This window comes from Sycon ciliatum, unplaced genomic scaffold (genome assembly GCF_964019385.1).
Source record: "Sycon ciliatum unplaced genomic scaffold, ocSycCili1.1 SCAFFOLD_2312, whole genome shotgun sequence".
Taxonomy (NCBI): domain Eukaryota; kingdom Metazoa; phylum Porifera; class Calcarea; order Leucosolenida; family Sycettidae; genus Sycon; species Sycon ciliatum.
In genome coordinates this window covers 1-14309 of record NW_027044463.1, presented here as the reverse complement: position 1 = coordinate 14309, position 14309 = coordinate 1, and the positions used below count along the sequence as shown (strand labels likewise).

The window sequence follows — 14309 nt, the reverse complement described above, 5'->3', positions numbered from 1 at the left end:
ATATTTGAATGAGTTCGATACTGCTTCGAGTGTAGCTTCATCTGCCACAGCGACAATAGCCACATATACAGTTCCTGTAGGTAAGACTGCATTCTTGATCAGGGCTGAATACAGCGGTAGCAATATGGCTATCTACGAGTTAGACGTTAATGCTGTTGTAGAAGCACGAAAAGACAGTACTTTGGCGGCGAGTTTGCTGGTACTTTTGAGTTCAATTCTCCAAATGGTAGTGGATTTCCGCTAGTTGCCGGTGATGTAGTCAGGTTGAGAGTAGACAATGTAAGACCATCAGTGGGTGATTTTGAAGGTAGAATACAAGTAATTGAAGTTTAACACTGCATTTATGCTATAATTCATCAGGAGTGGATATGTCATTAGAACGTAAAAAAAATACAGCTTAATCTCATGAAGTGCCAAACAGCTCGGATGGAGTTAGAGTACAAGATCGAAGAGCGTAAAGCTGATATCGAGCGCATCAAAGAACATATCGCTTTACAAGATGCGCAAGAAGAGAAATTAAAAACAAGAACTTAAAGAGCTAGTTGTAACTTAAGGGGATAGTAAATGGCTGATTATGATAGTGGATTACCGATCCGCACCGAAGAAGACGGCACGGACGAACGAGTCCATGTTAAGATTGTAGATGGTACTAACCCAGCGGTTAACCAGGCTACAGTCGACTCTGATAAAAACTTAAAAGTTGGGCCTTACGGTAACAGAACCGATGATGGCGCTGACGTTGCCCTTCAACTCTCTGAAGAAGGTAAGGTAGTTACCCGTGGTGATTACGAAGTTGATGATAACTCTGAGCCTTCTAGCTCTGGTTTAGTCGCTGGTATTCGTTCGCGAACAACCTGAGAACAGATCAGACAGAACACATCACGTCTATAGAAGACGGTGGTGGTACAGTTCGTGCGCTTGATATCTCACTTCATGATGAAGCCGGTGAACCATATACCTCCGACAACCCACTCCCTGTAACCCTTGAAGAATCTGAGCAAGATGAAGTTGTTGATGATTACAATACATCTGCTGCTGTAGCTAAAGATGCTGTTGTAACTCATGACTACACAGTTACAGCTCTTAAGAAGTTTGTAGGTGAAGAAGCATGGATTTCTGGTTCTGGTAAGCTTAAGGCTGAGATCCAGATAGAAACAGGGGTTGCGGCAGGTACATATGATACCATCTTTACTTCTTTTAACTCAACTGCTGAACCTAACATCAGAATTCCACTTGAAAAGATTGTTACTGCAGCGGCGGGAATTATTGTTCGTATTGAGATAACAAATAGGGATAACCAGGCACAAGATGTATACTCTACATTATTGGCTATAGAAAAGTAATCTAAGAAAAGCATAGTATAATAAGGCCTGTAGGAGTTAACCCTTCTGCAGGTTTTTCAGTATAGGAAGTAATTATGGCCGACTTAACGGGTATAGAAGCAGCTCAATCTGTAAAAGTAATAGGTTCCACAAACACAGGAACCGAGACCACTCCTGTTAATGCTACAGATAACGGTGATTTACAAACTGCTGACATATTGAATAATGGTGGTTTAGATACCGTATTAAATGTGACAGCTGGAGTACCACAAGAGCTCAAGGTTGGTGGTACCCGTAAAGATGATCGTAAGTATGTAATTATGGAAGCTTTAGATACAGGTATCAAGTGGGGTTTTCAAGCGGTACTCAGAGTTTTGACTTATTTAAAAGCCAGCTAATTATGATGCCTGTTGGTGAAGATACTGAGATATGGTTTGATTCTGTTTCTGGAACCAAAGATGTGGCTATAGGAGAAGTATCTTAATGCCAGCACCATTTACTACACCAGTATGTTTTTCTGTACCGTTTGAATCTGAACCAGAACGTAGTAATGGCTTTGTATCTAAAAATGCTCAAGAAGCTATCGAAGAAGCATTAGCTTTAGCAATATCAAACGATCGCTTTAAGATATTGTCACAATATGGTGGTAATGCAAATAGCGGTAGAATATTAGAGATTTATCAAGCTATTGATAGCGAAGATGCTCCCTTGTTTTTCACCGCATCAACTAACGTCCTAGAGATTGTATGCTCAACTACAGGTGTCTCTTCTAATGCTACAATTGGTTTTTACGATATAGTCAATGATCCAACATTGTCAACACCTTTATACACTCTCGACATGGGTGGACAACAAAGGAAAATTGATACGGGCACTGTACTACTACCACTGTTCGTAGTTCCTGTCGGTGGTGCCTTAACAATAAAAGTTGATTCAAGTAGTATTCAAAAACCTCATCTTCAGATTACCTTTAGCTCCAATATTTAAAAGGAGAAATATGGCTAAGATAATTAAAAACTTACGTACATCCAGTTCTGTCATTTATGCAGGTATGCAGATTGTAGCCGAGAGCCAATATGTAATTCCTTCTGATGAACTTGTTAGTTTCCAGAATAGTAATAAACTAGTCGAAGATCTGACTAACCCCGCCCAAGAAACGATAATGGAAGATTCGTCTAATCCTGGTCAGAGTATTGTTGGTACAGCAGCTGTTCAATACTTATTAGATGCTGGACCTAACCATGTTAAGATTGATGAACAACCACCATTTGCTGCTAAAACAACTATAGATGGTAAGAAGCTGTTCCGCAGAAAGCATGGTGTATGTAAGACTATACTAGCAGAAACAAGTGATACTCTAGAAATCATTGTTCCTTATAATTTAGCAAAGATTAACACTATTGAAATTGTTAATTGTGCTATAGGTGACACAGCTGATCTTAAGGTGTATGATACACCGACAGGGACAATATCTACTGTGCCGAATTACATGTTGAATCAATTTGGATTTGATGTATGCCTAACTGATGGTTTTTACAAAGACGAATCCAACTATGATGCTGATGTCATCAAAGATATGAAGATCGAGCTTACGTATAAGAACAATGATACAGCAGATCGTATGATTGGCATTAATATAACGCTACACGAGCTGGTGTAAGATGTCGTGGCCCAGAATCCTCAGAATAGAGTTTACAAAACCTGTAGGTAAGAAGTTTCCTATTTATAGTTACGCTATCAAAGCTGCACAAGGAACTGAGTATAGCCACGTTAGGCTCCGTTGGGTAAACTCCACTGGTAGAGATCTTATCTATGAAGCAAGTGGAAGCAGTGTCCACTTCATAGGGACATTAGCCCAAAAAGATAATCAGGTAGAAGTTGTTAAGTACTATGAGATAGATCTTGATAGACCTGAGTACAGAGAGCTTATTGATACTTGCATGGAGTATGCTGGTGTCGACTATGGTGTTTTACAAGTGCTAGGTATAGCACTTGCCCTTGGTTTCAATCTTGAGAAGAACCCTTTCGCAGATGGGACACACAGCATGGTGTGTTCTGAGCTTGTTTGGAGGGTATTAGTGAACATCAAGATGTTTGATATAAAAGTGAACCTTGATGTTGCAGGTCCGCTTGAGATAGATCTATGTTTGCAAGACCTAGTTAAGCGTCGATTAGTTCGTCAAGGAACATAAAGTCCTCTGCGGTAAACTCATCCAAACCATCCAACTCACTTATATGAAGCTTCGGTAGTTCCACATCGACTGAACCTAATTCTTTTAGGTCAGCCAAGAACTTCTTATAGTTCTCCTTAGAGAATTGAGCAATACCATTCTCCTTAATAATAAGTTCACCACGCTCATCCTTATCACCCATACTCTTGACTAGTTCTACACGGGTAGCATCATATTCATCATGCTTATCAGATATGGTCTTAGCGATGCCTCTGAGTTTAAACGCTGTCTTTACTGGTAGCTTCGACTGCATCAATTTCTTCAGTGCTGTCTGAAACCCCGGTTTCACTATGTTCTCCAGTTTCACCATCAATCTCCTTGATCATTCTATCTATCTCGCTCATGGCCCCAGATAGGTGTGTTAACCTAATATTTATCTCTTGCATCTGTTGATCCAACATGAGACGTTTATTAGCAAGCTCACTTGCCTCCTGCCCCATCTTATTTAGTTGATTTTTCAGATATTCTAGTGTTTTCATATCGCTATTTTACCCCTTTATCTGTTATTCTACTTAACTTAAAAACCTGGTAGTATACATTAGGCCAGTTCCATATAAAATAAGGTTGACCAATGGATGAAAACATGGGTAAATATATTCTTGAGAAGCTAGATAAGATGGACGACAAGATCGACCATATTAGAGAGCAAGGCGTTGAAACTAAAGTCAAACTTGAAGAACACGATAGGCGCACCAAGAAGACAACAGTGCAGTTAGCAGCTGTAGATGAAAAATTAGGTGAATATAATGAGCAACTTAGGATCCACGTTAAGCGATCTGAGATGCTAGAAGATCAGGTAACACCACTGGTCGAGGCCCATAATACAAAGGCCGCAGTTAACAAGTATGTATCTGAAAAGTGGGCTCTAAGGATAAAAAGAGCTACTTATTTCAGCATCGTAGCCGGTATGGTTGTATCGCTACTTAAGGCATATAAGATGATATAATACACTTATCTGTCTCGGTATCCTAATGATATGCGAGTCCTAACATAAGTTACGGTCAGATTTAAGGAGAATAAAATGGCTAAGGCAAGCGAAACTGGACCAAATAAGTCCACACTACGAAGAACGCTAGAAGTTTCTCTAGCAAACAGAAAACTAGCAGACGACATGATGGATGCTATTACAGCTCTAGAAACGTCTTATAATGCTCTTCTAGCAAAACTAGATGCTGATGCTGGTGTAACAGATACTGATTATGAGTCTACTCTAGAAGTAACCCCTTCAGAATAAGAGGTAACCTATGAAGACTAAGCGTCAGGAACAATGCATCGAGTGGAAACGGTTACGCGCCGAATGGGGCAAGACTAAGATTTCCGGCAAGGGCAAGAAAAAGAAGGAAGAACCTAAGGAAGAGCCAGCTCCAGTAGTTGAGGAAAAGCCGAAGGAAGAAGAGAAGCTCAAAGCTAAAAAAGAGACTAAGAAAAAGATAGTCAAAAAGGAAGATTAAAATTCAGGCACCTTGAGGTGCCTGTTCTTTTACCAGGTCTGAGCCTCACTCAACAAGGTCATTAGATTGGTCCATCGGTCTGATGACCATAATGGATGAAACCCATCGCATCTGCTACACTTACCGGTTTCATGTGATAAGAATCCGCTATGAGCACACCAAGAACAACCTAATCCACCACACTGCCAACACCCTTCTTCCTGACCACCATCGCCACCGCATAGTTTGCTTCTCAAAACTTAAATAACCTTCTAGTTATCAGTATACTTACCAACAGTAACACTACTCTAAATATCGCTCGTCCCCAAGTCTTGTACTGAACAAGATCTGAGACCTTATCTGTCTTGCCTTCTGCCTGTTGACTCTTAAGATCTATGAGCTCTTTACGCATGATATCACGCTCACGCTCTACTCTAGCAACATTACCGCCCCAGTTCTTGTTACGGTAGAAATCAATACTCTTCTGAGAGTCCTCTATTTGCGTCTCTAGTAACTCTATTCTCTGGGAGATACTAGATATCTCCCCTATCCTTGTTGCGCCCTCAAACGTGACCTCTGACGTTATAACGAACAACATAAGGGCAAACACCGTGACACGCATTCCACCTACCGCTGCCATCTGCCACTTACCAATACTCCTGAATCCGTTTAAGAACACGAACGAGATCTCTGTGAGTATTGCCTTGGTGTATGCGTAGCCCGTGATCACTCCACCTATAGCATAGAATGTCACTGCTTCAGAGACCAAGAAACCTATTATCGCTATCAGAAACAGAAAGTAGAAGAACTTACGTGGGTTCTTGAACAGCTTTCGATACCACTTCTTTTCTTGGTCTTTCTTCTCATCATTGTTCTTCTTCCACTTCTCTAAAGCATCTTCGTTGAGTGTGGTATATATGTCTGTGGACTCATCCTGAAATATCATGCGAATAAGTCCATTTAACTCTTCAAGGAAAGTCTGCTGAGGATCCTCAGGCTTACCGTCGATCTCTGTCTTGTATCGCTTGCGGATACTCTCTATCGCACTCTTTACCTTGTCATCAGTCAAAGTCTATCCCTTCTAGTAATACTTTCTCAGCCGCATGCGTAGCAAATGCATCATTTAGTGAGGTGTTTGCTTTACCATTGACAAAGATCAAGTCTGTACTTGCTGAACTCTGTATCATCCACCTGTTGCCTTTGGTAAGCTTATCCAACTTACCTACCCGTGTCAGGTACGGCTTACCTGTGCTCCAATGTCTTTGGAAGCACTTGAACAACCACTTGTCCCAATCAATCAAGAACTCACCTTCCCCTGCTATTATGCCTTGGAAGTTTGGTTGGAAGTCTTTGAACATATCTATCCATTTACCTGTTATTAGCTTGCTTTCTTTAGCCATTAAGATCAACTCCTCCAATAAGTATTTGTTCTGCGACCCAATCATTGTAGGCTTCCTCTATCTCTTTACATCTATCTAACACTACCCAATTGCGCATCATGCAATCTTTGTATATCCACATACTGTGAGCAGTAGTTCTATCTATGAGACCTCGGTTCTTGTAGTCACCTTTAGTAACACAGTAGACACCTGTATGGAAATTTATACCTATGTTCATACCGAGGCCACATTTACTGACAACTACTTGAGGTACGAAGTCTTTTACTAGCTCATCCCACTTATTCACCATCTTCCTCTATCCCAAGTAGCATGTTCTCCATGAGTTGACCTACGTATACTTCTTCAAGTTGTTCACAGCCTCTCTTATTGACTGTTCTCCAATTGCGCTGTCTAATAGTTCTATGCATCCAGACAGGATTTTTACTTAATCTATCTAGTACACCGCGATCCCTGTAGCATTTCGCATCTGGCTCATCATGTCTGTAGTAATAAGACTTAAATAATCGCCTACCAAAATCTACTTCTACATAGTTGAATGCTCCAAGTATGGGTCCGTCGTAGTCTATCTGAAAGCCATCGAATATCACATCCCACTTCTTTCTGAACTCACTCTTCTTCTTAGCCATCACTGTCCTCTATACCGCGGAGCATATTTTCCATCATCTGGTCAGCATAGATTTCTTCTAGATCTAGGGCTGATTTACCTTCTAATGTCTGCCAGTACCTATTATGGGTTGATTTATACATCCATACAGAATTACGTGTCAACCTGTCGATCACACCTCTTCTGCTTAGTTTCAGTTCATCACTTTTCCTGCTTTTTCTGTAGCTCTTGAAGAGGCGTCTCTCCCAATCAACCTCTGTCAAACCTAGACCTGTAAATGCAGGAGTGAAGTCTACGAACAGAGCATCATATTTACTAACTCTTTTAGCCATACAGTCTCCATACTGCTTGTAATTTAGTTATTGACTTATCAAAGTCTAGTTTATCAAGAAGTACCAACAAATCTTTATTCACTCTGGGACAGAAACTTACATCTTTCTTGTCCCAGTCTGTGTTCGTGTCCCATAGCTCAGCAAGTCGCTTGCTCATCTTGGCATCATCGATGCCGTCAACCATCTTCTTGACCAAGGACTTGTGCACATCTACGTCTACTCCGATATTCAGGCAGATGTCCTCGATGTCTGAATAGCCCGCTAATAATGTTTGAGCACCTTTCTTACCTATTCCCTTTACTCCAGGAATACAGTCTACTTTGTCGCCTACAAGGGCTAGATAATCGCTTATTTGCTCTGGTCTTACGCCGAACTTCTTATTAACATCTTCGATGTTGTAATAGATGTCCTTCATGGAATCATATACGGTAACCCCACTTTGAACAAGCTGCAACAGATCTTTGTCACCTGTCACGACTACCAGCTCATACTCGTCTTTATACTTAGACACCGCTTCACCTATGAGATCGTCGGCTTCGTAACCCTCAGCCTCAACACTCTCCATACCAAGCAGCTCTATAATCTTTCTTATCACCAATTCCTGAGCGCTTACAGCACTGACCTGCACCCTGTTAGACTTATATTCAGGGTAGATGTCCTTGCGTACGCTCGCACCAGTCTGTGCATCGTAGCATATGAGGATGTTCTGAGGTCTGTACTTCTGGATGAAGGTCATGAGCATATTAAACGTACCATACACGGCTCCAGTTGGAAAGCCGTCCTCAGTGGAGAGATTGTTCTTCTCCATTGCATGGAACGCCCGGTGAATCATGTTGCTAATATCGAATATATATAACTTAGGTTTCATTTCCAAGCCTTCTTCAAAGCTCTAAGGGTCTTGATAAATTTATCTATATTCTCTTTTGAAGTAAGCATGACATCATTAACGTGGAATACTATCTGCAACCTATCATCAAACTGATCAGCAAAAACATCTGCAGTAATACCTTTATTAGACAGCATTTCAGTTTCAGGTTTATATCTTGGTTTCATATATGGTTTCATAATTCACCCGTGAAATCTGGATCAAAGTGCTTTATAAGTGCAAAAAGTTCATCATGATAGTCATCGCCATCACAGGTAGCATCCCAAATAAACTTTAGCTTCTCTTCTATTTCTTTGTTTGTCATTTTCGGTTTCTCCATTGGGCAGCTGCACCTTCCATAGATTCTTACTGTCTTACATACAAAACAAGGTAGTAATGCCACTACACTTCCTCACACATTAACATAAATTATGAACTGATCCGGTGAGACAACATGCTTAGTCTCGAACGGCTTTACATTGCTCCAGTAATATGTGTCAAACGTATCTGCATAACCAATATAGTTATAACCTGGTTTTATTTCAGACCATATTCTAGCATAAGAAGTATCTCTTACTTCAATCAAGCTGACAACTTCTTCATACTTGTCTTTACTTTCAAACGGGCCAATGGTATAATCTTGTAATCTCCATGCAATCATCTCCGTGAAAACTCCCAATCAGGTTCAAAAAATTTTGTCGGCTCCCAATCTAACTCTTTGTCGTTCTCAAGAACCTTTAAGAAAGCGAGGCATACGACGAGTGACATAGGAGCTGTATCCTCTTCATGTGCTATCAGCTTCTCATGGTCACCTGTTATCGACACGCTGCATCCTGTGGGGTTAGCATGTATGTCTACTTCATAGCGAGAGGTCAGCCAGTCTAGTACATGTCTGGTATCTCTCCATCTCATTGTGGGCATCCAGCCTTTAGGTGGCCTGTATCTGTGACCTACCTTCTTACTATCCCATCCAAACAATTTATTGCCGACTTCTTTATCTATATCAGGCCAATACATATTCTTCCAGCTCCTTTACTTTCTCTGCTACATAATCAGCATCGTTCAATAGTCTGTTCATACCACTCGGGTGAGGCATCTCTAGGTAGTCGATATCAAGCATGTTGAGAGCTCTACTTGCAGTCTTTCCAAGGGCAATCACCTTATCGTAGCCCTTGATCTTGCGGGTGACCCACGGAAGGCAGTTTCGGATCTCAGATGCGCGCAGAGGACGGTTATTTGGTGTTCTCTGATCACGAACGTTGGCGAAGGATATGTCGGCATGGACGTTGAGGAACCATTGATCTAGGATCTTTCTGGACCTCGTGTCGGGGTGGAATGCTGTGGTGTCTGGGCTAGCGTTGCCTGGGTTACTTCCCAGTAGTATTACCTTCTTCAATTTTAAAACTCCCATCTGGCCATATGATTACTCTGGTTACCTTCTTCTTGCGGGCGTAGTTTATGGTGTACCACGTTCCACCTCTATCCTGCTCCTCGAAGCTGTTGGATATCGCATACATCTTGTCTTTGCCGTCTACGATATCTCTGTTTCTAGCGAAGTGTGTCTTGACGGGATGTTCCACGTCAAATTCGTTAAATGCTCTCAGATCGGTTCCAGGTCCGGGGCGACCATGTATCTCTGTGTCCGGGGAGTGTTTGCGAAGCAGCTTATGGAAGTCATCATCAGCACCGACACAGTCGCCATGGTCGGCTGTAGTTGGTTTATCTTTTATAAGGAAGAGACTGAGGGTTTCTTTCTGCTCATCTGTGCCGCCATAGCGGGTACCAGTAAAACCTACTTTCATGCTTATCCCTTCACACACATGATCTGCTTGATCTGAGCTACAACCTCGACTAGATCTTTTTGGTTCTCCATAACTACATCGATGTCCTTGTATGCTCCAGGGATCTCATCTATAATCTTAGAATCCTTCCTGCACTCTACTCCGGCAGTCTGAGCCTCAAGATCTTCCACAGTGAAAGTCTTACGAGCTTTGCTACGCGACATGCGCCTACCAGCTCCATGGCTGCAAGAACAGAAGCTGTCTTCGTTGCCTCTTCCCTTCACGATATATGACTTGGTGCCCATACTTCCAGGGATGATGCCGTACTGACCACCATGTGCTGCGACAGCGCCCTTACGTGTCACATATACATCCTCGTTGAAGTGGCGCTCGTTAGAGACGTAGTTATGATGGCAGTTGACCTTCATCAACTCCTTGATAGGCTTCTTGTCGTTTACCGTCTTGCTTAGGATAGCCATGACCCTGTCCATCATCTCGATACGGTTTTGAAACGCGTAGTCCTGAGCCCACTTAAGGTCGAACCAGTAAGCATTGAACTCATCTTGATGCTCTAAGAAATATGCTAGATCTGCGTCAGGGATACCTTCATCCATCTGCTTGATCATACCTTTGGCTATGTTCATGTGACGTTCTGCTAATGTCTTGCCTACATTTCTGGGAGCCAGAATGAAGCATGACCCACACGTTGTCTTCGGTATCAAGACATATCTCGATGAAGTGATTACCCCCACCTAAACTACCCAACTGCTTGAGAGCTTTACGGAACATATCCTTGTCCCGACTCTTCTTACGCTCTTTCTTTGTATAGTCCAGAACATGTAGGTTCTCGAACTCTCTCCAACCCTTCCAGTCTTCGGCCTGTGCGAGTGATCTTAGCGTTAGAGTCAGGACCTAGAGGAATCTCTTCTCAATCCGCATCCTGATAAGCTCGATCTTCTCTTGGACTTTATCTTTAGATAGGGGAGTCTTGATAGCCATCATTCCGCATCCAATGTCTACACCTACAGCAGCAGGAATAACCATGTTCTTGGAAGCTAGAACAGTGCCTACAGTAGCTCCGTAGCCTGTATGAACATCAGGCATGGCTGCTACATGTTTGAACACATGAGGTAGCTTAGAGACGTTTGATAGCTGAGTGAGAGCAGACGATTCTGTGGTCTCGATATCAGTCCACAACTTTACGGGAACTTTCCCTTGATTCAATTCTCCTTTTACGGGCATCGATCTTTCCTTTCACGAAATCAAATGTTCTATTAAATATGACCATCAACGTGTAGGCAATACTCCACATGATCACACCTACTATACCTGCTAGCACAGTACCTACAAACCAGCTAGTCAGTGCTGCTTTTAAAAGTATCATTACCGGCTCACCTTATTCTTATCTTTGTTTGTATTTTTCTTATCACTACTATATCCACAATGGATCTCTTTACTTCGTTCAACACATTTCCTGATGTCGCTTTGATAAACAGGTGTCTGAACCGTTGATATACAATGCTTAGTGAACTTTTCAGCTTCAGCAGCCTGTGCCTTCGTGCATGTATGATACTTAATTATCGGTGTGTCAGAGAATAGACTTACAACTGTACCGCCTAGAACAATAGCTATGAGTACTGCGCCAACAATCATGAAAAACTGTACTTCACTACATTGCCTATCAAACATTTCCCAGAAATTCATACCTACCTCGGTTTTAAAAGTTCCCAACCAGATATCAACCTATTTCCAGCCATAATATCTGCACAAAGTTTTGCTGCACCGTGCGCCCACCCAAAACCGTATCCGGAGAAGCCCGCACATGTATATATCAAATCGGAATCAGTCGGCCCCACATGTGGTAGTCCTCCAGTCGATGAGCCCATGATGCCAGCCATGAGTATTCCCACATCTAATTCGTCTCCGAAAGTGAAGTTATCTCGTACGAACTGCTTTAACCCTTCTTCAGTATCTTTGTTGATGTTGAGGTTGGTACAGCCGATCTCACCGCCAGGAACATTGTTTCGCCAGCCGCCGATGAGCAGTCTGTTATCAGGTAGGAAGGTTCCGTAGATGTAGCCATGGTCGATGCTGAACGGTCCAGTCTTCATGCTGAGCCTGCTATCCTGCTTACTAACTATAACCTGCCCCTTGAAAGGTTCTATCGTCTTCTTGTTCTGGAAGAACCCTCCTATCTGCTGACTATAGCCGTTGGTGCATAGAACAACTGCGTCGTGCCAGGATACCTGTGGCTCACCATCGTATCGATAGGTGACTTTGACTCTTCCGTTGACTTCCTCTACGGAACCGACCTTATATGAGTTGTGCTCGACACCGCTTTGCTTAGCTACCTCAAGCACTCCGTTTCTTAACTTGACTGGGTTACCATATGCAGAGTATGGGCAGACATAAGCACCCTTGATCTCTTTGAGCATGAGGCCTTCAGGATTGCAGTCTGTCCAGAATATCTCATCCTGAGACTGCATCATCACGCTGTCATATAGCTCTTTTGCTTCGACATCATCAAGCGCTATCCTATAGTAGAGAGACCTGTTGAACGCATCAGTTATGTTGTGCTCCTTCACCGTCTTTTCTATCTCTCTTATGAAGGACTTAGACATGATCATAACCTTATTGGTGATATCTTCGCCATGGACGCTTGTCATAGCCTTGTACGACTCACCTGTACCTAAGAGTATATGTCCGGCATTGCGGAAGTAAGAGGCATTCTTAGTGCCACAGTCTACAATCGATACTTGATCGAACACACCTGTTCTCTGCAGATGGTATGCTACAGAGACTCCAGCAAGGCCAGAGCCAATAACAAGTATCCCACCATCTTTAGGTCTCTTAAGAGGTGCTGTAACTAGTTTAGTTGTGTCTTCCCAATACGTCTTCATGGTAGTGATATTACCTCCACATCGCCTTTACTGTTGATAGCTATAGTGTGCTCCATTTGAGCAGATAGCAACCCGTCCTTGGTCTTGACTGTCCAACCGTCATCGAGCATGATCCACTCTTTTGTACCCTCATTGATCATAGGCTCTATGGTGAAGACCATACCCTTCTGGAACTTAACGCCAGTAGGCCTATTGTAGTGGAATACAGCAGGATCTTCATGGAAGCTACGACCTATACCGTGGCCTACATAATCCTCTACGATACTGAAATTAGAGATAGAGAAGATTACAGCTTCTATGCCCTTACCTATCTCGCTAAGATTATCACCGACTCTAACACATTGTATTGCACCTATCAAGGCTGTCTCAGTTGTGCTGATTAACTTATTGGCTGTATCAGATACTTCCCCAACAGTGAACATCCTACTGCTATCGCCATACCAGCCGTTGAGTCTGGGACTGATGTCTACATTTAGGATGTCACCTTCTTTTAGTCTGTAATCGCTAGGGGATACCGTGGCAGATGACATCGTTCACGGATGTGCAGCAGGAGTGCTTAAATCCTCTGTAACCGAGGGTACCAGGAAAGGCGTTTGAGTTAAGTATCTCACCATGAACCATCTTATCTATTTCAAGAGTAGATACTCCAGGTTTTATCATTTGACCTACTAAATCTAACAGCTGATAGGTAAGCTCACCAGCTTTGCGCATCTCGTAGATCTCTTTATCAGTCTTTAGATGTATCATACTTCAGCTCTATCTCCACACCAGCTTCTTGAAGAAGCGTCTTCGTTATATCTTTGTAATAGTAGTCACCCCATATAACCACCTTCGCAAACTGATATGTAGCTAGCACATCTCTAGCACATCCAAGACAAGGCCAGAACGGAACATGTAATATGTAACCTCTACCTTTAGGGTTGAAGTCTGCGTTTGCTACTGCATTCTTCTCAGCGTGAACGACCCAGTTATCTTTCTCACGGTTATCTCTGCTCCATCTCCAAGCATACTCCACAACACCTTTAGGGAATCCATTGTAGCCTACGCTCACGACCTTATTATCCTTGGTCATGATAACTGCACCAACCTTAGTATTAGGGTCTTTAGAGCGTTCTGCTGTATTGATCATGAGGTCATATATCCACATGTCCCATGACTTAGGGCTTTTAAGTATTGTGTTATCTTTCATCAGCAAATCTCTTTCTTAGTCGATCCATTGCTTCAGCATTTAGCTGTGATATACGGCTCTCTGTTACCTCAAACTTCTTACCTATCTCCTTCATAGATGTACCTTTCTTATGGATGTGCTCCATGATCATCCTTTCTCTACGGCTCAGACGACTGTTAAGGAACTCACTTATTTCCTTTAGGAGATTATTCTTTATTGCTTCATCTTCTGGGGTTGCTGCTATCGGACATGGAAGATCAAAGTCAGAGTGTCCTT

The 14309-nt window shown here is 42.4% G+C and overlaps 3 protein-coding genes across 3 annotated transcripts; all 3 read right to left on the bottom strand.

Annotated features, from left to right (window-relative positions):
* Positions 1-9988: 9988 nt before the first annotated feature.
* On the bottom strand, positions 9989-11207 carry LOC135830347 (RNA-splicing ligase RtcB-like). The gene is given in 4 exon segments (XM_065342615.1): positions 9989-10642; positions 10644-10784; positions 10819-10892; positions 10895-11207. Coding segments are annotated over 4 exon segments (1182 nt in total).
* A 464-nt stretch (positions 11208-11671) lies between these two features.
* On the bottom strand, positions 11672-12865 carry LOC135830346 (uncharacterized). The gene has a single exon (XM_065342614.1). It carries the CDS (start codon positions 12863-12865, stop codon positions 11672-11674), a length of 1194 nt encoding a protein of 397 aa, XP_065198686.1.
* Positions 12862-13612, bottom strand: LOC135830345 (methionine aminopeptidase-like). Its single transcript, XM_065342613.1, is given in 2 exon segments — positions 12862-13374; positions 13376-13612. Coding segments are annotated over 2 exon segments (750 nt in total).
* Between the last annotated feature and the right edge of the window lie 697 nt (positions 13613-14309).